At 53.5% G+C, this 22,321-nt stretch overlaps 1 protein-coding gene across 1 annotated transcript; it reads right to left on the bottom strand.

Moving 5' to 3' along the window:
* Window positions 1–216: 216 nt before the first annotated feature.
* LOC308228549 (olfactory receptor 14C36-like) lies at window positions 217–18,563 on the bottom strand (the record flags this gene model as incomplete). The annotated part of the gene is made up of 4 exons (XM_080631931.1): window positions 217–327; window positions 507–597; window positions 748–976; window positions 17,597–18,563. 4 exons carry the CDS (start codon window positions 18,561–18,563, stop codon window positions 217–219), a joined length of 1,398 nt encoding a protein of 465 aa, XP_080488057.1.
* Window positions 18,564–22,321: the final 3,758 nt, after the last annotated feature.

The following is a 22,321-nucleotide window of genomic DNA, read 5'->3' as shown; positions in this document are numbered from 1 at the left end:
AAGTGGAATTTACACCGAGAGCACTGCCATAATATCCACGTGAAATACCACCTGTAATATACAGTTACACTCCCACAGGGCACACAGGGAAACCCCTCGTTCTTGTATCTAGATGCACATTCTGCATATCTTATTAGAGGCTCGAGTTCTGCTATTTGGCGTAAAGCTATCCACTGCGGGAGGGGTAGCCGGACCCTCCCCCACTTTCTATGCCGCTTAATGGTTACACACAGACAAGACACACAGGACGGCTCCGGCAGCTCCGGCTGCTATGTTGCTGACGGAACTGACGCACGACACACAGGGCAGCTCCGGCTGCTCCGGTTGCTACGTTACACACAAACAAAACACACAGGGCACTTCCGGCAACTCCGGCTGCTACACACACAGAAAAAACCACACAGGACAGTTTTGGGCAGCTCCGGCTTATGCTGACACACAGGGCAGCTCCGGCTGCTTTGCTGCTTACAGGACTGACACAGACAAGACACACAGGGCAGACAAACATAGACGCTTCGTCCACCTCCGGCCGCTCTCCTCGCGGAGACACGGAACCGCGGATTAGGACTCCACACTCGCTTCGTAGCTATGCTACGTCTCAATCACACACAAACACTTACACACGGGATCCCACACACTCACACTGTGGTTCCGCTTACCCTTCTCCTGCTTCTATGGTAGCAGGTCCGTCCTGGCTCCCAAAACTTGAGATGCAGCGGAGACCTGGTGGGTTCGCCTACCCTTCACCTGCTTCCCTTAGCAGGTCCGTCCTGGCTCCCAAAACTTGGGATGCAGCGAAAACCCGGACTCGCCCGATCCGCTCTCAGGATCGCTAGCAGCCGCTCTATCGGTCGACGAGCCCCTTGCTTGCAAGCCCTACCTACCAAGGGGAACTTCGCTGTGCGCCAGACGTCTCTGCACGCCTTACCAGCAGCCCCGGGCCACGCGTACGACTTATAGGCCCCCAAATTACGACCTATAGGCCCCAAAAATTACAGATTCTAAGCATACCGTTTTCCGCAGCCTGCACAGGTTGTTGTCTGTTCCTGCAGTGAGCGGGCAAGAAGCGGAGCTCCTCCAGGCAAGTGGCCTGGGGCGCCTAGGATATCCGCCCCTCAGCCGATCCTGCAGTCGAACAGACGATCTCCTGGCTGGCTCGCCAAATTGATACGCGGAGAGACTCCACAACTCGTAAAAGTTGTAAAGTAGGTATGCTTTTATTCAGCGCTGAGGTGCATCGGGATCGCTCCTTCAAAGTATGCACACCTCAGTGTCGTTTTCCCGCTACATTTATCCTCCAAAGTTACACGCCTATACATATTCATGATCTATCCCCGCTTCGTATTATAATGAGCTAAAAGGTCCTTTGCACATGCGCAGTGCCTCCCCGAGGTCATGGGTGAGGGTCTCAGGATGAAGTAAATGAGTCTTCCTCTTGTGGGCAGGGGTCTTCAAGATGAAGTAAACGAGTCTTCCTCTTCTTAAACTTTTCACCTTTGTCACATCTGGATGCCCCAGTGATTACACAAGTAGCTGAAACCAGCCATATCTGTCTGTATTTGGATTAACTGATAAGTAGAGAAGAATGAGAAGGAACAGTAGAATGGGCCAACTGATATGTAGATGTGGTGAGGAGAAGGAGAAGAATGGTAAGGAGGATGGGTCAACTGATAAGGAGGATGGGCAGAAGAATGGTATGTAGAAGGCAATTTATGTTTAGTGGGGCCCCTAAATTCCACAGCCTTCCAGGCGCTAGCGTTTCTTATATCAAGCCCCCTTGTATCAGTGACACAACCACTCCAGCAGGCAGCCTGTTTCTTGTCCCATCATCAGACAGGACAGGCAGGCCAGGACAGGCTGGGATCTCCTTTACCCCTGCTGAAGGAAGGGATTCAGCCTGCTCAGTTGAGGCATCTCCTCCCGGGACTGTAGCCCTGGGGCTGGAAGGGGACTCAGCTCCCTCCCATGAACACCACAAACCCACAGGAGATCTCACTTCCTCAGAAGGTGAAAATGTACCATTCTAGAGATGATGTCTTAATCAGAGGAGATACCTCACAGAGGTAGGGGAAGCAGCAACAGCAGTGTTGGAAACACTACAGGATGTCAAAGTTCCACCTGAGCAATGTCAGAAACCAAGTAAAAACCAGCACATCAATGCTCCCACCCAACGTGGTGTTGGCCGCAAATTTACACATCCCAGTATGGAGCAGTATGGACCAGTTTGCACCAGTACAGACCAACATAGGCCACTATGGCCCCAGATACTGCTGGGGTTTCAATATCCCAGTGTTCCCAGTCCCTGCTGCAGGTCTTCCCCCTTGCAGCTGTGCTCAACTCCCAATCCCTCCCAATGCTCCCACTACCTGCTGCAGGTGCTCCCAGTCCTTCCCAGTCCCTCCCAGTGCTCCCACTCCCTGCCACAGGTGCTCCTGCTCATCCCCCACATGACCTCCTTGGTCTTTTTCAGGGGGACACCCCAAATTAGGCAACCCCCACTCTGGGGCTGGCCCTGACGACTCCCTGATAGCAGAGAGGGGGGGAGTTGGGGTGCCCCATGGGGTGTGATTTGGGGGCAACAAGGAGCAATTTGGGCCTGGGTGGCATTGGAGGGAGGGAGCAGCTTTCTAGGGGCACCTCCAGTTGGGGGTGGGGGTGTTTGGTGGGGCCCCTCCAGGATTTTCGGTCCTCAGGTTCATTTGGCAGGGCCCATGGTGATGGTGGGGTGCAGTTCACTTTGGAGGTGCTACAGGCCCCCCATTTGGGGGTCCTGCCTGCTTGTCTGTTGCTTCAAGGAGATTTGGGGTCCCCCAGGATTCTAGGGGGCACCACGATTGCTTTGGCTGCCTCCAGGGCCCTTTATTGGGGTGCCACTCTTGGAGGGTCCAAGCCCCCCCACACCCTGAATTCACTGCTGAACCCAAAGCAATGTTGGGGTCCCCCCAGTGGATTTGAGGCCCCACAGCATTTGGGGGGACCCCAGGGCACGTGCTGGGGGGACCCCACTTTTCAGACCACCCCTTTTTCAGGGACCTCCTGGCAGCTACGCTGAGCCGGGGCGGATTTGGAGCTGCAGGGTTTGGGTTTGGGGGATTCGGGGCTCCCCGCTGGGATTTTGGGGTGCAGGGGGGGCTGGGTCCTGGAGTGCCGGGTTCTGAGGTCCCACCTGGCTGGTGTTGTGCTGCTCCTTCAGGTCCCGGCGCTGCTGCCCCTGCAGCAGCTTCACATCGGCCTCGTGCTGCTGGATGCGCAGGGCAGGCACGGGAGATGCAGCCTCCCGAGGGAGGGCTCTCCTCTGCACTGGTTCCTGCAGGGCTCTGGCTCCTTCAATAGCCCACGCTCAGCGGGGGGGCCCCGTCACAATGGGCGTCTCCACAGCGACCACCACGGCTTTGTGATGGCGGCAGCATCGTGCCCATGGCACTGGGCACTCTGAAGGCTTCCTGAAGGGTTCCGTGAGGTTCCGTGGCCTCGCACACCTCAATACGGAGTGTTCCAGAATCAGCCCCCCATTTGGTCCCCATGTCCCCAAGGTCATTGTGATGCATGAACCCTGACTGGGTCCATGGGGTGCTCTGGAGGTGCTGCAGGCACTCTCTGGGCATCTCTAGGGGCATCCCTGGGTTGCTCTGGGCATCCTGAGGATGCTCTGGGGGTGCTTTAGGTGTCACCGCAGACCAAATCCCTCCCAAATCTGGCAAACCTGGGGTTTATTGGTTTTTTTACTCCAACCTTGCCATGAGCAGGGAGCACTTTCTCCATCCTGACCCTTATTCAATAGAATTTCTCTCCCTCTCATCCAATCTATATTAAATCTGTGGTAGATCCAGGAAAAGCTGCCTCTCTGCTTGCCTTGAACCAGGAAAGACCCGCTGCCGAATGAATGTCATTCTAGGCAGCCTGTGACCGTGTCCCACCACGCTCACAGGGAAGAACTTCCCCCTAAGGTCTCATCTTATTCACCCCCCTGTCAACTTAAAGCCGTTCCCACTTGTCTGACCACTACACACCCTTGTAAAGAATCCCCCTCCAGCTTTCCTGTAGGCATCAAACGTGGTCACGTCCCTTGCGCTGCCCTTCCCTCCCCTGCCCACATCCCTCCATCCCGCAGGGGGGCAGAGAGACCCCGCAGCCGCCCCAGGGGGAAACTGGGGGGAGTCACTCGTGACGCCCAGATCCCTCCTCGGGGCAGGCTGGGTATTGGTCGGTGAGTGGTGAGCAATTGTATTCTCCCCCCTTGTTCTTCCCCTCACCATTATTGTTCCTGGCGGTAGCAGCAGTGGGTTTCAGTTATCCCTTAGTTACTGGACTGCTCTTATCTCAACCCATGGCAGTTACATTCTTTCCATTCTCCTCCCCTTCCCTCTGGAGCCTGGGGGGGGGGGGATGGAGGTCAGAGGGAGGTGGGGGGAGAGGAAGGAGAGTGAGCGAGTGGCTGCGTGGTTCTCAGTTACCGGCTGGGCTAAACCATGACACTCCCCAGACCCATAAATACCCCCCAAGTGACCCCCATCGAGCCACATCTGCCTGCCAAGTGACCCCCCGGAGACCCCCAGACACACAACTGCCCCCCATGTGACCCCAAATTGACTCCCCAGACCAACCACTGCGACCCAAGTGACCCCAAAGTGACCCCCCAGACCCACAACTGCCCCCAAATGACCACCAAGTAACCACCTAGACCCCCAACTGTCCCCAAATTGACCCCCACGTGACCCCCATCGAGCCACAGCTGTCCCCCAAGTGATGCCAAATTGACTCCCCAGACCCACAACTGCCTCACAAGTGACCCCCAAGTGACCCCCATCGAGCCACAGCTGTCCCCCAAGTGACCCCCAAGTGACCACCCAGACCCACAACTGCCCCACAAGTTACCCCAAGTGACCACCCAGACACAGAACTGCTCCCCAAGTGGCCCCAAATTGACCCCCCAGTGACCCACAACTGCCCCACAAGTTACCCCAAGTAAGCACCCAGACCCACAAGTGCCCCACATGTGACCCTCCAGACCCACAAATGCCCCCCCAAGTGACTCCAAATTGACTCCATAGACCAAAAACTGCCCCTCAAGTGACCCCCCAGTGACTTCCAGAACCACAACTGCCCCCAAGTGACCCTAAAGATATCCCCATAGAGCCAAAAACTGCCCCCCAAGTGACCCCAAATTGACTCCCCAGACCCACATCTCCCGCCAAGTGACCACCCAGGCAAACAACTGCCCCCCCAAGTGACTCCCCAGACTCAAAACTGCCTCCCAAGTGACACCCTAGACCCACAACTGCCCCCTAAGTGACCCCTGAGTAAACCCGCAGACCTACAACTGTCATTCAAGTGACCCCCAGGTGTCCACCCAGACGCACAACAAACCCAAGTGACCCCCAAGTGGCACGTCAGACCTACACCTCCACCTCCAGTGACCTCCCAGTCACCCCCAAACCCACTCCTGCCCCCCAAATGACTCCCCAGACCTGCAACTGCCCCCCAGGTTGGGGGTCAGAGAATCCTGGCATCCCGGAGGCACGGATGGGTTGGGGGGAGCAAACTTTCCCGGTTGGTTCCATTTCAGCCTGAGCAGCGCCAGCAGGAACATCCAAAGAGCTTTTTGCTCCTCTTGTCCTGAGCCCTGCTCTGCGGGGCTGTCAGAGCCATGGCAGTGCAGCGCTGAGCTTCCTCTGCTGCCCCCTGCCGGCAGGCTGTGCACAAGGGCAGTGCCCATCAGCTCTCGTGGCTCTGCAGCAGCAGCAGCGGTGCTTTGGCTCCGCGCTCCGGTGAGCACAGGGTTTACACAGCTTGTCTGAACCGGAGCCCGTTGTGAACAGGAAGAGACCATTCGGGAGGAAAAAGGGGGTTAAACAGTGCCCGCATTGCCTTCTTCTCTGTGAGGCCATGTTCTGCTCCTGCAATCCAGTCAGGCCGTGGTTGTGCTGATGACCTTCACCAAGGCATGGGCTGCCTGATTTTTGTCTGGTGCTCATCCTTTTCCTCTTGCCTTTTAAAATAACAGCAGCAGGGTTTGTTTTCTTTCCCAATCTCTTCTGTTTTCAAGGCAGTTGATTCTTTTAGGGCACCTGAAGGGTTTGGCTCACAATAAGCAGCCATCCTTGCACACCTCCTGACAGCGTATCAACAATATTCAGTGAATCCTGTCAAGCACAGTCAAGTCTGTCACAGCTGCTGTGCTGCCATGTGGGGATTGTGGTTTGGTTGGTAGGAGATGGATTTGAAAGCAGGAAAAGGACAGAAAGCATTCATGTTGTTTACTGCTGAGCACGTTGCTGCTGTGACTCCCAAACCATCGGTTTCAAATGCTCCCTTGCACAACTGTTGTTGAACTTTCCCTGTGCTAAGAAAGCAAGTTGTTGGGACTTCTTCCTTTTTAAAAGAAATGAGGAATGGTGCAGAACTTCCAAGTGAACTGTTTGACCTGAATATGGATCTGGTTCCAGTGCTGTTATCCAGGAGATAAGAAACAGCTTCTTTTGTTCGACTAATTTTTACAAGTGGTGAACCGGTTCAGAATTGTGTGTTTCCTTCAAAATTTTTTGGTCTGCTTTCCTTTATGGTTGTTTTTGAATGGTGTTCCCTAGGCCACAGTGGTGCTCAGTAGCTGTGCAGTAGTGTGCCCGTCTTCCTATAGGAAAAATCTTCCTCCTCCTGTTGTTTCACTCCAGAATAGGAAGGGTGAGCACCAGCTTCTGTCATCTGGATGAATGTGTCTGTGTGCTTACACTTTTAAGATAGCTGGGTGATGTAGTTTCTCGCTACTTGTGTGATGAGGGACGGAAGCACTAGTTCCCTCCGAACTAGGGTCAAGACATAGAGCATTCACGGAATGCGGGTCAACAACGATTTATTGCGCAGTTACAATCCTTGTATCTGTTGCCCAAGCACCTCCCCAGAGTCAGCTGGTTCCTGTCCCTCCTGGCAACTTCCCTCACATCACGTGATCTTCCATGCGCCAATCCCTACATATCCCCCACCTCAAGACTAGAAAACTCAGGGTTTTAACAGCTATTCCAGATAACAACTTATAACTCTAATTAACTAAGTAAGGAAGGTTCGTGTAACTAAGTATTCACACATGGTGCGTAACTCATAACTCTAATTAACCAAGTAAGAAAGGTTTGTGCAACTAAGTATTCACACATGGTGCGTAACTCATAACTCTAATTAACCAAGTAAGAAAGGTTTGTGCAACTAAGTATTCACACATGGTGCGTAACTCATAACTCTAATTAACCAAGTCAGAAAGGTTTGTGCAACTAAGTATTCACACACGGTGTGTATTACATAATCAAGCGAGAAAGAAACAAACATAAACACAGAGCGTCAGCCTAAAGGGACCTAGACGCAGGTGTTTCCGGCCTGAGTGTTGTCATATTCAACGGCCGGCTACAAAGTTCGTAAGGCACGTTGTGACTGGATCCGTGAGTGAAGTCATCTGGACACACAAGGGCCAGGGATGTCATTTCGCACCTCTTTCCATCACTCTCTCCCAGATACAGCCCAGCGCCAGTCACCACCTGTGAAATATAGCTCAAATACAAACTTACAGGCACAACTACAAGTACGGTAATAACCATTTTGCCGGTACCCAGCGTAGCCCAGTCTCACCCTCTACACAGGCATAGCCCCACCCGTGAGCCCGTAGGGCAAATGGACCTATCTTACCCTTTTCCGGATCTTTCACCCGTACCTGTGGATACGGGGGTTTGTCTAGAGGTGGGGCAAAGTGCGAGCTCATCGGGGATTGTTCACTTGATCCACGCGAGAATTGATTTAAACTAGTCAGAGCAGAAAGTAAAAGTCGGCGCACACGGCTTGCGGGATTTTCTCCGGGCATGGACTCCCCCGCCTCAAGACACACAAGGCGAGCTTTCAGAGTCCGGTGTGCACGTTCAACGATAACTTGGCCAGTGCTGTTATGAGGACAACCGGTCTTATGCTCAATGCCCCACTGTCGTAAAAACGAGGCCACCAGTTGACTTGAATATGCTGGGCCGTTGTCGGTCGTGATCTGGCTAGGGACTCCCAAAATCACCATGACCTCACGCCAATGCAAAATGGCCGCTTTGGCGTCTTGCTTGCGTTGTGCCGTAGCCAAGATGACACTGCTACAGGTATCAACTGTGACATGTAAATAGCGCATAAAAACTGGAGCGCAACAGTCAGGGACTGGCAGACCTTGTGCAACACGGTCTGCACTATTGTTACCTTCAGTTAGGAGTCCAGGGATGTGCGAATGACTATTACAGTGTTTTGGGCAAATTTCAGCAGCTCGCTCAGACAAAGCCTGAAAAAGGACTTGCACACACTCCATCGTAGTCTCAATGGCTAATGGGGTCCGCAGACCACTGTCGTAGCACAGTAGCTACAGTATATGCTTCCAGAAATCGAACTGCTAGTGGCTAGACGTAACCAATATAGATTGTGATTGGCTCAGAACTGCAGTCCACACATTTTGAAGCAGATAACAAGCTAGCTAAAATTATCCATTCGCTACCTTTCTCACATAACTTGCAGTTTCACCATCCCGCTCCCACATCTTGTTAGCCTTGAGCAAACGCCAAGTTCCTTATTCTACTGCACGTAACTGTCCTTTAGTAACCTAAGGCTAGGCCTTGCAGCCTGGGTAACTTGAATTCAGACCTTGCAACTTAACTCAGAGTTTGGCTAAGACCAAACTGCTGGGATTGCTCACATGTCGATTGTTCAGCTGTATTCTTCATAACCACCATCTCCTAAGGTTAAGACGTCTGAGTTGGTCACAAAATGTCCACCATCCCTTAGCGACTCCACAATTCCCTCTTTTTGTTTTTGAGCAAACCAGACGGATGTTTCTTAACCATAGATATCACACACCGCAACATATAACTTGCTACTAATACAAATAAAACTAACACACGTAATAAAAATATACAGAAACAAAATCAAAATCGTTAAAATGACAATAAACACCATTAGTCCACCTTTTACTGGAGCAACCAGCCAATCTGTCAGTCCCCATTCACCTAACAAATTGTCCAGCCAAAAGGCTTGCCCATCCTCATACACCATGTGTAAGATCTTAGCATGTTTCCATATTTCTTCAACATAGGTCAATCACAGGCTGCTGGGTCTGCCATTTTTCTCCTGGATGGCTCTCTGATAACAAGGGAGGCCATCCTCTCACATCAAGGTCTGGCATGGCATGTGTCCCCACCGCTCCACACCTCCTGGGTTGCAGCCAGCAGCGGAGCTAAAGGTTCTTCTTGGTGGCAAACACAGAGGCCAACCCAGTCTTGCCCTTGACTGTGGCAGCAGGCATTTGGTCAACCTCAGTTCTTGTACCTCGTTGTCAATGCAGAGTTTCACCTGCTTCATCCAGTAACAAGTTGGTATTGTGGCTAAGCACACACAGATTGACATTACCAGAGTAACTATTACAGGTTACAACAGCATGTTGAAAATGCTGATGGCAGTGAGAAACCAGCCAAAGAACTTCCTTGCCAGTGGAGTTCTCCCACCCTCTTAATTTGTTCCATTACCTGCTTTATAACACTACCATTGTATTAGAATCTTTCTAGCTTTTGTCTTAGCATTTTCTAGCAGCTGCTGCAAATTTGCATGCTCTGACATCTCTTTTACAAGTAACAAATACACACAATACAAGGTATAGTTTCTCATTAGCAACTGGCTAGTAAATACAGGTGGTTTTATACACAAAATCACAGCCTCTAATAATAGCTACGTTACAAGCACACATATTCGAGTTGTTACTTTTCAGTTGCCCCCAAGTGATGTCCTGCAATCATTCATTTTTCTCCTCCTCTATCTCATTCTGCTCGGGGTATTCACTGTCAGCTCCTGTAGCTGAGGCATCGGGTTCCTCCACTTGTCTGTCCAGCTCATGGCAAGGCTTGACAAACTTTGCAGGCAGCTGCCATGGAGCTGTAGGTAGGAGGACACAAACATACCCCCTCTCCCAGGCTATCAGCTCTTGAGAAGGAGTTGGGTTAAAGTGATTCAAAGACATCCTGATGGGAAAGGAATGTGAAGCTACAGCTGCCTGCCTGCTTAGCAGCAGCCATAAATACCTGCCAGCAACAGCACCTTGCATTAACCCTTTCTTGTCCAAAATGTTAATCTGCTACCCATTAAAACTTTTACACAAACCCAACAACAAAAAATATACAGAACACTGTCCGCCCTCAACACACACACACACACACACACACACACACACATATGGGATCCCACAAGCAAACTCTATACAATTACAATATTTGAAACACAAAACCCAGTCAATCACCTCTCCTACTACACGGAACGTGGCGTAAGGACCCTGTGAAGACAATCAAAAATCAGTTCCAAGCAGCATCATCGCAGTGTGAGGTGGCAGGCTCAACTTCAGCAGGCGTCCCCAGAGGCTCTGCCTCCCCACATCGCATGAGCCTTGGGCTTTTACACTGGCCAAAATGCACACTCATTCCAATGCAGGTGGCCAGCCTACATCGGAAGAAGTGGTCAGCAATATCCATAAGAAGTCTCCAAGGGCTAATAGAAAGATGGATATACTTATATTTGCCAACCTCTAGTACATGTGGATCACAGAGAAACTATCAAATGAGTTGCAGATGGGGTCCCAAGTCCACAGTCCGCCACGGCACTCACACAACGTTTTCAAAAGGCTGTAAGGGTACATTAAATTGCTGTGGGGCTTTTTTTTGTTTGTTTGTTTGTTTGTTTTTTCCTAGAAAATCAAAAACAAACTGAACACTCCGGCCTGGTAGCCAAGAATAAAGACAATGTCCTTAGTAGGGAGGATTCCCCCAGGGTAGGCTTTGAGGGTTGCTGTCGCTCGTTGTGGGGAACCCCCCTGTCCCCTGCCCTGTCGCACAAAGGGGAGTGCTACCAGAACTCACAACGCTCCACTTCCCGTTTCCTTGCTGCTGCCGTTGTTGCTGTTGCCGCGGCCGCCGTTTCTGGCAGTCGCGCTGCAGCTCCAGCGCTGCCCGCTCGGCCGCGCGGCCCGGGGGCTCCGGCCGCGCCTCCCAGGGCACCTTCCTCCACAGCTCCCGCGCAAAGGTCTGCACCCGCGGCTCCTCCACTCGCAGCGCCTCCGTGTTCCGCAACCGCTACAGCTGCTCCTCTCCTGGAGACAACTTTCTCAATGGCACCCCACGTCTCCCCTAGATCTCCTGCTTTCTTTTCCCAAGCCAAGACCGCTTCCAAAAGCTCTTGGCAGATCCGTCCCCATCGGGAGGTATCTAATACGTCCACGGGGGCCTCCACCGGCCTCCGGCCTCCGAACCATTGGATGCAGTGGCCCACTGACCCCGAGTATATCGCCTTCGGCAACCCAGCTTGCTGCGCGAGGGCCTCCAGTACCTGTACCACGTGGCTCACATCCATCGCTATCACGTCGGGGTCACCACTCGTAGTTTCTCGCTACTCGTGTGGTGAGGGACGGAAGCACTAGTTCCCTCCGAACTAGAGCTGAGACATAGAGTATTCACAGAATGCGGGTCATCAACGATTTATTGCGCAGTTAGAATTCCTTATATCTGCTGCCCAAGCACCTCCCCAGGGTCAGCTGGTTCCTGTCCCTCCTAGCAGCTTCCCGTCCATGCACCAATCCCTACAGTGCACAGCTCCTGAGAGGCAGCTTCTGCCACCCAGCAGTACTGGGGACTTGAAGATGTCACAGAAGCACACAATGGTTTGAGTTGGGAGGAACCTTAAACTCATCCAGCTCCAATCCCTGCCATAGGCACGGACACCTTCCACAAGAGCAGCTCACTCCAAGCCCCAGCCAACCTGGCCTTGAACACTGCCAGGGATGGGGCAGCCACAGTTTCTCTGGGGACCCTGGGCCAGTGTCCCACCACCCTCATAGGGAACAACTTCTAAGATCTCACCTCAATCTCCTCTCTGTCAGGTTAAAGCCCTTCCCCCTTGTGCCATCCCCACAGGCCCTTATTCTCTCCACAAGAAATGAGGCCAGATCCCAGGATTTAAGGCAGCTTCAATGCTCCGCTGCCGGCTCAGCCAGCACAACTCACACACCGAGTACAAAGCAGCCACTCTGGGGAAGTCACTTGAGGTGTTCTTGGCAACTCCTAAAGCACCCCAAGATCGCCATCGCCACCCACCTCGCTCCACGCTCCTGTGTCCACAGGTGTCACCGGCTTTCACACACCAAGACGGGAACCACCAGAGGAGCTGCTCTTGCCTCCTCCACCGGTAGCTTGTGTTCCATGAGGCAGCTGTGGTCTCCCGGTGCCTCCACTGAAGGGTTCCATGGGGTTCCGTGGCCTCGCACACGTGAACACGGGGAGTTCCATAATCAGCCACCCCTGAGTTCCCCATGTCCCCATGTTCATTGTGATGCATGAGCTCATTTTGGGCCTATGGGGTACTCTGGAGGTTCTGTAGGCATTCTCTGGGATTCTGTAGGGGTATCCCCGGGATACTCCGGGAGTGCATAAAGACACAGGGCCTTGGAGCAAGCTGCTCTAGTGGAAGGTGTCCCTGCCAGTGGCAGGGGCTGGACCTGGATGAGTTTTAAAGTCCCTTCCAGCCCAACCCAGTCTGGGATTCCATGATTCTCTGCTGTGCCAATGTCGGTCACCCTCCACTTGTCGTAGGTGGCCGTGATGCCCTGTTCCATTACCCAGGTTGAGCTGTGACCCCTTGCATGGTCCACCTCTGGACTAAAAGGCACTGAGGAAGAGCAGCCCATGAGGGACGTCCCCAGACCGGCTGGGCAGAGGCTGCTCCCACCGTGACAACTACCAGAGCACCCCTGGGTGCCCAGTGCCATGGGCACGATGCTGCCGCCATCACAAAGCCGTGGTGGTCGCTGTGGAGACGCCCATTGTGACGGGGCCCCCACGCTGAGCGTGGGCTATTGAAGGAGCCAGAGCCCTGCAGGAACCAGTGCAGAGGAGAGCCCTCCCTCGGGAGGCTGCATCTCCCGTGCCTGCCCTGCGCATCCAGGTACGGGTTCTTTGACTTTGCAATCCTGTTTTAGTGTTGCCTTGAAACACATGGTGGGTGCGTGCTCTAAAGGGAGGAGAAGCTGTCAGGAGATGTGCTGGTGCCATCCCAGCTGTAGGAGCAGGGGATGGGTGAGGAGGAGGCACTGGGCTTGTTCATGTGCTTGGAGCTGAGCTCTGCCTGCAGAGGTGCTGGGGGCGAAGCAGGAGCCTTCTGTGTGCAGGAGCTGCTGGTGTCAGAGGTGCTGAGAAGGTGTCAGGGCAGGAGCAGCCCCTGGGCAGTGCAGCTGCTGGTGCTGTCCCTGGGAGCTCAGCACAAGGGGACCTGCCTGGCTCCGGCAAGGCCCGCGCAAGCCCCCCGGGCATTGCTGAAGGCGGCAGGGCCCTGGCAGGTTCCAGTGATCCCTGTGCCAGGCATTGCAGAAGTCACAGAAATTTCTAAACTGAAAAGTAAGAAAAAAAACCCCTCAAAATAACTTTTATCCATTGCTCTTTGCAATCTTCCTGCCCTCGGAATCCTCCAATGTGCTGTGCAATCTGCAAGGATTGACAAAACCCAAAGGATTTAATGAGCCCCATGGTGTATTTGGGCTGAGTCCATGAACCTCAGGTGCTGAGAGGAGACTGAGGAAACCTCTCAAGAAGGCCAAGTCAGAAGCAAAGCCCCAAGTCCCTTCAGCATTAATGGGCCCCACTGAGGGCTGTTACTGACAAAGCCTCCCCAGGGACTCCTTAAAGCAAGTAACTGCAGGCTGTGACTACAGGCAGACAAAGGCAAAATGCAGGTGTCTGATGGTGAGAAAACCCTTGGTTTGTTGGATGAAGCAGAAAGGCCAAGCCCTGACCACAGCCCTTGCAGAAGTAGAGCCTGAAATCCTGAGAATGAAAGTTCTCCCCATAGGCCTTGATGAAAGAGGCAACTGCCATAGCCCAGGGCACAGAGACCTTTTGTTCTTTTGGGCCTTTCAGCCTTGCCAGAATCCTCACTCATCTCTGCTGCAGGCTGTCCTTCACTGGCCCATGCCTGCACCTCTTTCCCTTCAGGCTCTTGACACCCATCTTGCTTTCCCACCTGGCTCTAACCTGGCATTTCTGTACCTTCAGTCACATCTCTGCACCCATCGCTGTCTGCTCCTTGAAACACAAAGCCATGGGCTGAGCCAGACTCCCTCTGGGTGACCTCTTGCATCACAGCTCCACCTTTTGAGAGACATTTCTCTTTCCTCACTTTTGAGTCTGAACCTTCCAAGCTGCACTTTGCAGAGGTTTCCTTCTCTTCCCGCTAGCAAGAAAACCTCCCTCATCTCTGAAGCCACATTTCAAGTAGTTGTAGGCTGCTACTGTAGTGTCAATTCAGCAGGTGGAGTGAATATCCCTCAGCAAGGCCATCTAAAGGAGGCTTCTAGAGGAATGGGTGATGCCATCAGGATAGAGAACTAAGCACCATGGGAGAGCAGTGGGAAAAGGGAATGGTCTGGATTGAGAACTTCCTGGCAAGAGCCATAAGGAAAGGTGGTGTCCTTGGGTGCAAGGTACCCCATGCTGTGGGGACAGGGCACCTCATCTGGGACAGCTTCCTGCCTGTAGCACCCTCTCTGCTGTGCACACCCCACTCTCTGCCCGCACTCACAAGTGTCTCACAGAAGCTTTGCACTTCCCCTGCAGCAGTGACCCCTCACTGCAGGAGGTTCCTGCATTCTCCAGGCTCAGGGATGGATCCTGCATTCCAGGCAAGTTTGGGTAGTGCAGGAGAGGCAGACAGGGAGGTCGGCTCATGGGGCATGAGGAGCAGTGTTCAGGCACCCCCAGCAGTGGGCATGCCCCATGTGCCACGCTGAGGCATGTTCCCATGAGGAAACTTCTCAGACAGCCTCTGGTTTGTCCAGGCTCTGCAGCCACACTCCAGGAACACCTCCTCCTCCTCCACCTACAGACATCAACTGCTCTCCATTGCTGGGCTCCGTCCTGCTTCTAAGGATTGGTTAAAGCCCTGAACCATCACCTTGCTTCTTGCTGACTTCCCTCCACCCTCCCTCACCTCCCTGCACACTGCTCATTGCCACCAGTAACTCACTGAAGAGTTAAGAAGCTCTCAAGGCTTTCCTCAGGGGGTGACCATGTTTCTCCATTGACCATTGATGGATCCATGGAGTGCCAGGTGTGAGGTTCCTGCAGAGGCAGAGCTGCCCCTGGGCAGAGCCCTGCTGCCGGGAGGGGTGTGCAGGGCAGAGCTGAGCACACAGCCCATGGGATGGGCTCTGGGAGCACTGAGAGGGAGCAGAGCTGGGCCCAGAGCAGCAGCTCCTGGCAGGGACAGCTCCAGGCAGCAGAGACATGGGCAGGGAGTGGGGGGAAAGTGCAGCCCAGGCCTGGGGAGGGTGCGTTCAGGCAGCTCTCTTGGTGTCTGGCACTGGAGGTGGCTGCTGGCCATGCTCTGCTGGGCACAGTCCTTTGCTTCTCCCCATGAGTGCTCCATGATCTGCCCTTTGAAACCGTGCTGCCCTGCTCTCAGCACAGGACAGGTGTTTGTGGGGGTTCTTAGGATCAATTTGTGTGTGAAGGTATCTTACACATGTGGTTAAAGCATAGGGCAAATGGGAAAGAACTCTCCTGGCTCTGCACTAAGCTACAAAGAGGTGAGAACTTCTCACTCTTTCAATACTCTTCAGGTTTTCGGTCATACAAAGAATGTTTTATACCCTAAAAAACCACCTCACCAATATTATGCCAGTAAATAAATAACACAGTCAAAATGACTCTAAGGCCATGCTGAGCCTCTCTTATGCAGCCCAGAATCATCTGAGTCATGAGTACAAGTAGAGAACTTTACAATGAAGTTGGATTTCATCTGACATCCCTTGTGAACATCACAGCTGGGCAAAGCACTGCTTCAGAGATGAGTCACATCCAACCTGGCCTTAAATTCTGCCAGGGATGGGGCAGCCACAGCTTCTCTGGGCACCCTGTGCCAGTGTCCCACCATCCTCAGAGGGAACAGCTTCCTCTGAATGTCCAAGCTAAATCACCCTTTTTTCACCTTAAATCCATTCCCCCTCGTCGTGTCACTGCACACCCTTGTAAAAAGACCCTCTCCAGATTTCTTGTAGGCCCTGGTTAGATATGGGCAGATTGCTACGATGTCTCCCTAGAACCTTCTATTCTCCAGGCTGAACACTCAAATCTGTCAACATGACTTCATCACAGAATTGCTTCAGCCCTCGTGGCATCTCAAAGGGCACAACTTCCTCCTAATGTCTGATCTAAATCTACCCATTTTCAGCCTGAAGCCATTCCCCTTATTCCTGTCACTGCACACCTTTGCAAAAAGCCCCTCTCCAGATTTCTTGTACACCCTGCTTACGTACAGCAGATGCTAAGATGTCCAACTGGGACCTTCTCCAGGCTGAACACTCCCAGCTCTCTCAGCCTGTCTTCATCAGAGATGTTCTCCAGCCCTTAGAGCACCTCTGTGGCCCTTCGTAAGCCCATCATTGTAACATCATAAGAGAAGTTGGAAGGGACATCAAGAGGTCTCAAGTCAAACCCATCAGTAACAGGGTCAGAGCAAGTGGTTCAAGGCTTGATTCAGTCTGAGTTGGAAATCCCCAAGGCCAGAGACTGCACAGCCTCTCTGGGTGACCTGATGCAGCCCTTGCCTGAGCCTGTGGGAACAAGGTTTCCTTATGTCCTGGCTCAACGTCTCCTCTGTCACTATCCCCCATTGCCTTTTGTCCTCCCAACAGGCACCATGGTGAGGAGCCTGGCTCTGTATTCTCCATGTCCTCCTTGCTGGTACAGGCAGCTAGTCCCCAACAGCCTTCCCTTCCCAAGATCTCAGGTCCCCATCAGCCTTCCCTTCTCCGGGCTGGACAAGCCCAGCTCCCCCAGCCTCTCGCCACTGGCACCATAATCCAGTCCCTGCCTGTCCTCAGGGCTCATTGCTAAACCCACTCCTGTTTGCCAATAGCATTCCTGAATTGGGGATCTGAAACCTGGATGGAGTATTCCAGAGCATCCCTTCCCTTGTTCTCCTGCCGTGCTCCTGGTCATACAGCCCGCCATGCTGCTGTCCTCCCTTGCTGCCAGGGCACACGCTGCCTCCTGTCCAGCTCCTGCCCACCCAGCCCTTTCCCATGGGCTGCTCCCAGCCCGGCAGCCCCAGCCTGGGCCATTGCAGGGGAGTCCCCTGCAGGGACCCCTGTGTCCCCTGCTCTCCTGCCCAGGACACCCTGAGAGCTCTGCAGACCCCCCATGCCATCCCATCTCCCCACACCAGCACAACAGCCCCGGCCCTTGGGCTCCTCAAGAGCTCTTCCTGCTCCAGGCACAGAGCAGCCATCCCAGAGCTGGAGCAGCCAGAAAGCTGATTTCATTCCCCTTCATTCCTGCCATGTGAGCACATAGCACAGACAAGAAGTTGCTGCAGGATCATTTATTTAACTCAAATACTGTGAGAGACCTTCACTGACACAAAGTCTGTGGGTCACACAACATGGGTGGCTAGTTAAGCTGGAGGAGATGAAAACTGACATTTCTATGAAGACAACATCACCACAAATTGAAACAGGAAACCAAATGTAAAGAAAGAAAGGCAGATGTGGCCTATCATGACCTACAAGGGGAGCCCTTTCCAGGGTAAAGCAGGCAGTGTATGGCTGCTGAAACACATCCAGTCAGCAGCTTCCTCACAGCATCCTTGAGCTCCTGGTTCCTCAGGCTGTAGATGAGGGGGTTCACTGCTGGAGGCACCACCGAGTACAGCACTGACAGCACCAGATCCAGGGATGGGGAGGAGATGGAGGGGGGCTTCAAATAGGCAAAGGTAGCAGTGCTGACAAAGAGGGAGACCACAGCCAGGTGAGGGAGGCACGTGGAAAAGGCTTTGTGGCATCCCTGCTCATTTGGGATCCTCAGCACAGCCCTGAAGATCTGCACATAGGACCCCACAATGAACACAAAACAGCCAATAACAATCAGGGCACTAAGCACAAGAAGCCCAACTTCCCTGAGGTAGGAATGTGAGCAGGAGAGCTTGAGGATCTGGGGGATTTCACAGAAGAACTGCTCCACAGCATTGCCTCGGCAGAGGGGGAGTGAAAATGTATTGGCTGTGTGCAGCAGAGCATAGAGAAACCCAGCGCCCCAGGCAGCTGCTGCCATGTGGACACAAGCTCTGCTGCCCAGGAGGCTCCCGTAGTGCAGGGGCTTGCAGATGGCCACGTAGCGGTCGTAGGACATGACAGTGAGGAGAAAATACTCTGCCGAAATGAAAAAGAGAAAGAAAAAGAGCTGTGCAGCACAACCTGTGTAGGAGATGGCCCTGGTGTCCCAGAGGGAATTGACCATGGATTTGGGGACAGTGGTGGAGATGCAGCCCAGGTCCAGCAGGGAGAGGTTGAGGAGGAAGAAGTACATGGGGGTGTGGAGGTGCTGGTCGCAGGCTGTGCTGGTGATGATGAGGCCATTGCCCAGGAGCGCAGCCAGGAAGATGCCCAGGAAGAGCCAGAAGTGCCAGAGCTGCAGCTCCCGCCTGTCTGCAAATGGCAGGAGGAGGAAGTGGGTGATGGAGCTGCCGTTGGACATCTGCTGCCTCTGGGCATGGGGCACTGTCAGAGCAGAAAAAGGCAGTGACAGGTTAGGACAGGAGGGATGTCAGATACAGAAGTTCAATTTACGCACTCACGACTCTGAGCACTTTCGGTCTGCATAGGAGAGGCTCAGCGTGACTTGGTCATGTTTTTCTGTAAGGCTGGTGGGTTGGTTTGTTTGGCTTTTTTTGTGGCTCTATTAGGGATAAAATTCCTAAGTTTTTGAAGGCAACTGTGAAGAGTATCGGCGTGAGACAGACAAAAGTTCTCAACTGTCTGTGGGTTCGTGCCTACTCAAGGTTGCTGCAGAGTCCATCGGTCTGGTTCTCAGCTGCCCTGCACTTTCCAGAGGGACAGTCAGCTCCTTGCCCAGCAGAGCATGGCCAGCAGCCACCTCCAGTGCCAGACACCAAGAGAGCTGCCTGAACGCACCCTCCCCAGGCCTGGGCTGCACTTTCCCCCCACTCCCTGCCCATGTCTCTGCCGCCTGGAGCTGTCCCTGCCAGGAGCTGCTGCTCTGGGCCCAGCTCTGCTCCCTCTCAGTGCTCCCAGAGCCCATCCCATGGGCTGTGTGCTCAGCTCTGCCCTGCACACCCCTCCCGGCAGCAGGGCTCTGCCCAGGGGCAGCTCTGCCTCTGCAGGGGCTCAGGAGCAGCTCACACAAGTCCTGACAAGACTCTCGGTGCCTTCTCCAAAGCAGAGAAGGAAATTCCCAGCTCCCACTGCCCAACCTGCCCACCAAGAGTGGAAAACATCAGAGCTCAGGATCCTTCCCTATCAGGCAATCGCTGCCTCAGTGTCTTTCAGCAGGACCCTCTGCAAACGTGCTCAGAGGGATGTGGAGCTCTGAGCAGCCCTGACCCACACAGCACCCTCTCCAGTGCACAAGAACACTTCTACTGCCCTGCCAGGGGTTGTTCCTTACCTCCAGCACCTCTCCCCCAGCCCCATGTGGAGCTCCCGGGCAGGCTGAGTGCTGACCCTGGCAGGCAGCAGAGTCCCTGCCCCTGCACACAGCCCCTGGGCTGCAGGCACCCTGCTCGCAAGGACAGCGCTGGGCACCCCTGCCTGCACACCCACATTCACAGCCTGCAGCCAGCCCCGGGACAAGGGACCTGCCTTGTCCTGTCCCTCGCATGGTGCAGAGGGAAGCCCTGCTCTGCAGCACATCCTCCTCCTTATCTACACAGAGAAACCAAGAGAGTCCTCCTGGCAGATCCCATGGACTGTCCGAGGCAGCAGCTTGAGCAGATCCCTCCAGGAACTGCGGCTGCATTGCCCTGCACCCAGAGCCTTACCATGCACAGGGCTGGGAAGGTTTCTCCTGCAGGGAGCTCTCAGCATCCTCCACTGCCAAGTGCCTTTAAGCTCTCTGAGGCTCGCAGGTCTCCCCTTGCTCCCAGCTCATCAGGAGAGGCCCAGCCCGAGGTAGTTCTGCCTCTGCCCCACTGGGCTCCCTCCAGGGCTCCCTTCAGGGCTCCCTGCGGCTCCAGAGGAACCCCATGGTTAACAGCATGAAGCATGCACTGCTGTTCCCTCCCTCAGCTGGCAGACACACTGCCTGCCTGCAGTGTCATTGCTCTGCTGAGAGATGCAGTTTGGTGTAAACAAAGTTTCTCAGAATTACAGAAACGTTCAGATTCAAAAAGACCCGTAAGATCAACTCTAGCTGTTAACCAAAAAGTGTCAAGTCCACCACTGACCCATGTCAACAAGTGCCACATCTCCATGTCTTTTAAAGGCCTCCAGGAATGGTGACACAACCACTTCTGTGGGCAGCCTGTTTCTTGTCCCATCATTAGGACAGCCAGACAAGGACAGGCTGGGATCTCCTTTACCCTTGCTGATGGAGTGGATTCACCCTGGTTAGCTGAGGCATCTCCTCCTAAGTCTGTAGGCCTGGGGCTGGAAGGGGACTCAGCTCCCTCCCATGAACACCACAAACCCACAGGAGGTAGGATTCCTCCTGCCTCTGGTCAGGTCTTCCTTGAAAAGGCACCTACATTAGGGAGCTTTGTCTCAGCATTAACATTGACAGGGGCCAGGAGTGACGTGTCTGGGTGCAAATCTCTGGTGACATTTCCATTACAGGGCTGGTCAAAGTTACATGCAAGTTATAGAGACAGGCCAAAGATACGTGCAGGCTGATATAGAGACAAGACAATATCGTTGGGAATATTCTTGTAAGCGCTCAGAGGCATCAGGCATCAGTTGCTATCAGTGATGCCAGGTCTGTCCTTTCTGCCACCCTGCAGCTGCAGGCATTGAGTGAACACAAAGTACATCACTGCAGGGTCTTTACTCACTCCCTTGATGATTCAGCTAAGGAACAGCCCAAGCATTTTAACTGTGTGCTTGGCTACATCTGGCTTTCAGAGACAGCGTCCTTTATGCACAGCGATGGGTCATAGCAAATCTCAGACAAGCTCAAACAGGAATTGAAGAGCACCAGGATGAGATGCTCCTACTTCAGGAACAGTTAAAGAAGAAACAAGATAACACAGGACCACCACTAAATAAAGCAAGAGTACATGCGGGTAGATCTCAGGTAGCCTATCTCCTCATTGCCTCAGTTACCACCAGCAAGATCTCTCAGGACTTTGTGCCTTGAGAAAGGACCCTGGATGGGAAAGGGGAAAAACCATCACTGGATGGGGATCAGGGGTTAGGGTCTTTGCAGACTACAGCCTTACCAGTTCATGAGACCAAAGGGGCAGCATCCAAGGTGCTGAGAGAATGTTTTTCACCAGGACCTGCTGGTCTGTTGCTGTCCCAGGAGAAAATGCACTGGACTCTGTGAGGCATCATTTAAAATGCTGTTCCCTAGATCTAGCTCTGTAAGGAGAGAATTGTACAGGTAGTCTCATGTCCCTTTGATGGCTGGAACCCCAAGAGGTGTAGCATGGAGACAAGAAGGATGAGGAGGGTGGATGCCCCCTGCATGAAGGGGAAACCTGGATTTCTGGAGGTCCTCTGTGTGACAGGGAACAGATTGGGTTGCCTTTTGTGACTGAGGATTAGAGGATTTGATAAGAGGGACATTGTGCTCAGTTACAAACTACTTGCTCAGGGAGGGGAAACAGAAAAGATCTTTTGTCAGCACCTGAGGAAGCCTCCAGGCTAATGAGCAGGTACCTTGCAGGTAATTGCCCTGGCAGTCCCTGGCCGTGCAAAGCAACAGGGTGCAACAGTGTGGAGGGTCTTGGCACAACCGGTTAACACAGGTGCAGGGCAGGCCAACAAGGGTGATGCTCCCCTGGAAAGGCTGCTCAGGATGTGATCATCAGTGTCAGCCTTGGCTGTCATGAGCATGCAATAGTGGGGACTCAGATGCTAAAGGGCATGAGGAAGGCCAGCAGCAGAGAACAGACTCTGGACTCACTTGGGGACCATTCCAGGAGTTTCCATGGGAAGCGGCTCTGATGGTGAAGGAGCCTGAGCAAGTCTGATAACGATCCCTGAGTCTGGAATACCTGGAGGGCTTCCAAGGCCCACCAGGGCTTTTGCCACCTTCCTGAATGTCGGTCAGGCTCCTGAGGGCTTTAGCACAGTTCCAGAGCACATGCTCATTCTAGAATGCCCGGTGTTATTCCGCAGCCTTGCCAGAGCCTGCTGAGGCCTCTGCCTCCATCTAGAATGCTTGAGGAGATTCTGCAGGGTTGGTGCAGACTGCCAGGGCCCTGCCATGTTCTGCAATGTTGGGAGTCCTTCCAAGCGTGCTGGCAGAAGCACTTCCATGGGCATTGCTGGAAC

The sequence above is a fragment of the Psittacula echo genome (genome assembly GCF_963264785.1).
Source record: "Psittacula echo genome assembly, chromosome: 19".
Lineage (NCBI taxonomy): Eukaryota > Metazoa > Chordata > Aves > Psittaciformes > Psittacidae > Psittacula > Psittacula echo.
Note: the sequence above shows the minus strand (reverse complement) of the source record. Positions and strands in the feature narration are given on the sequence as shown.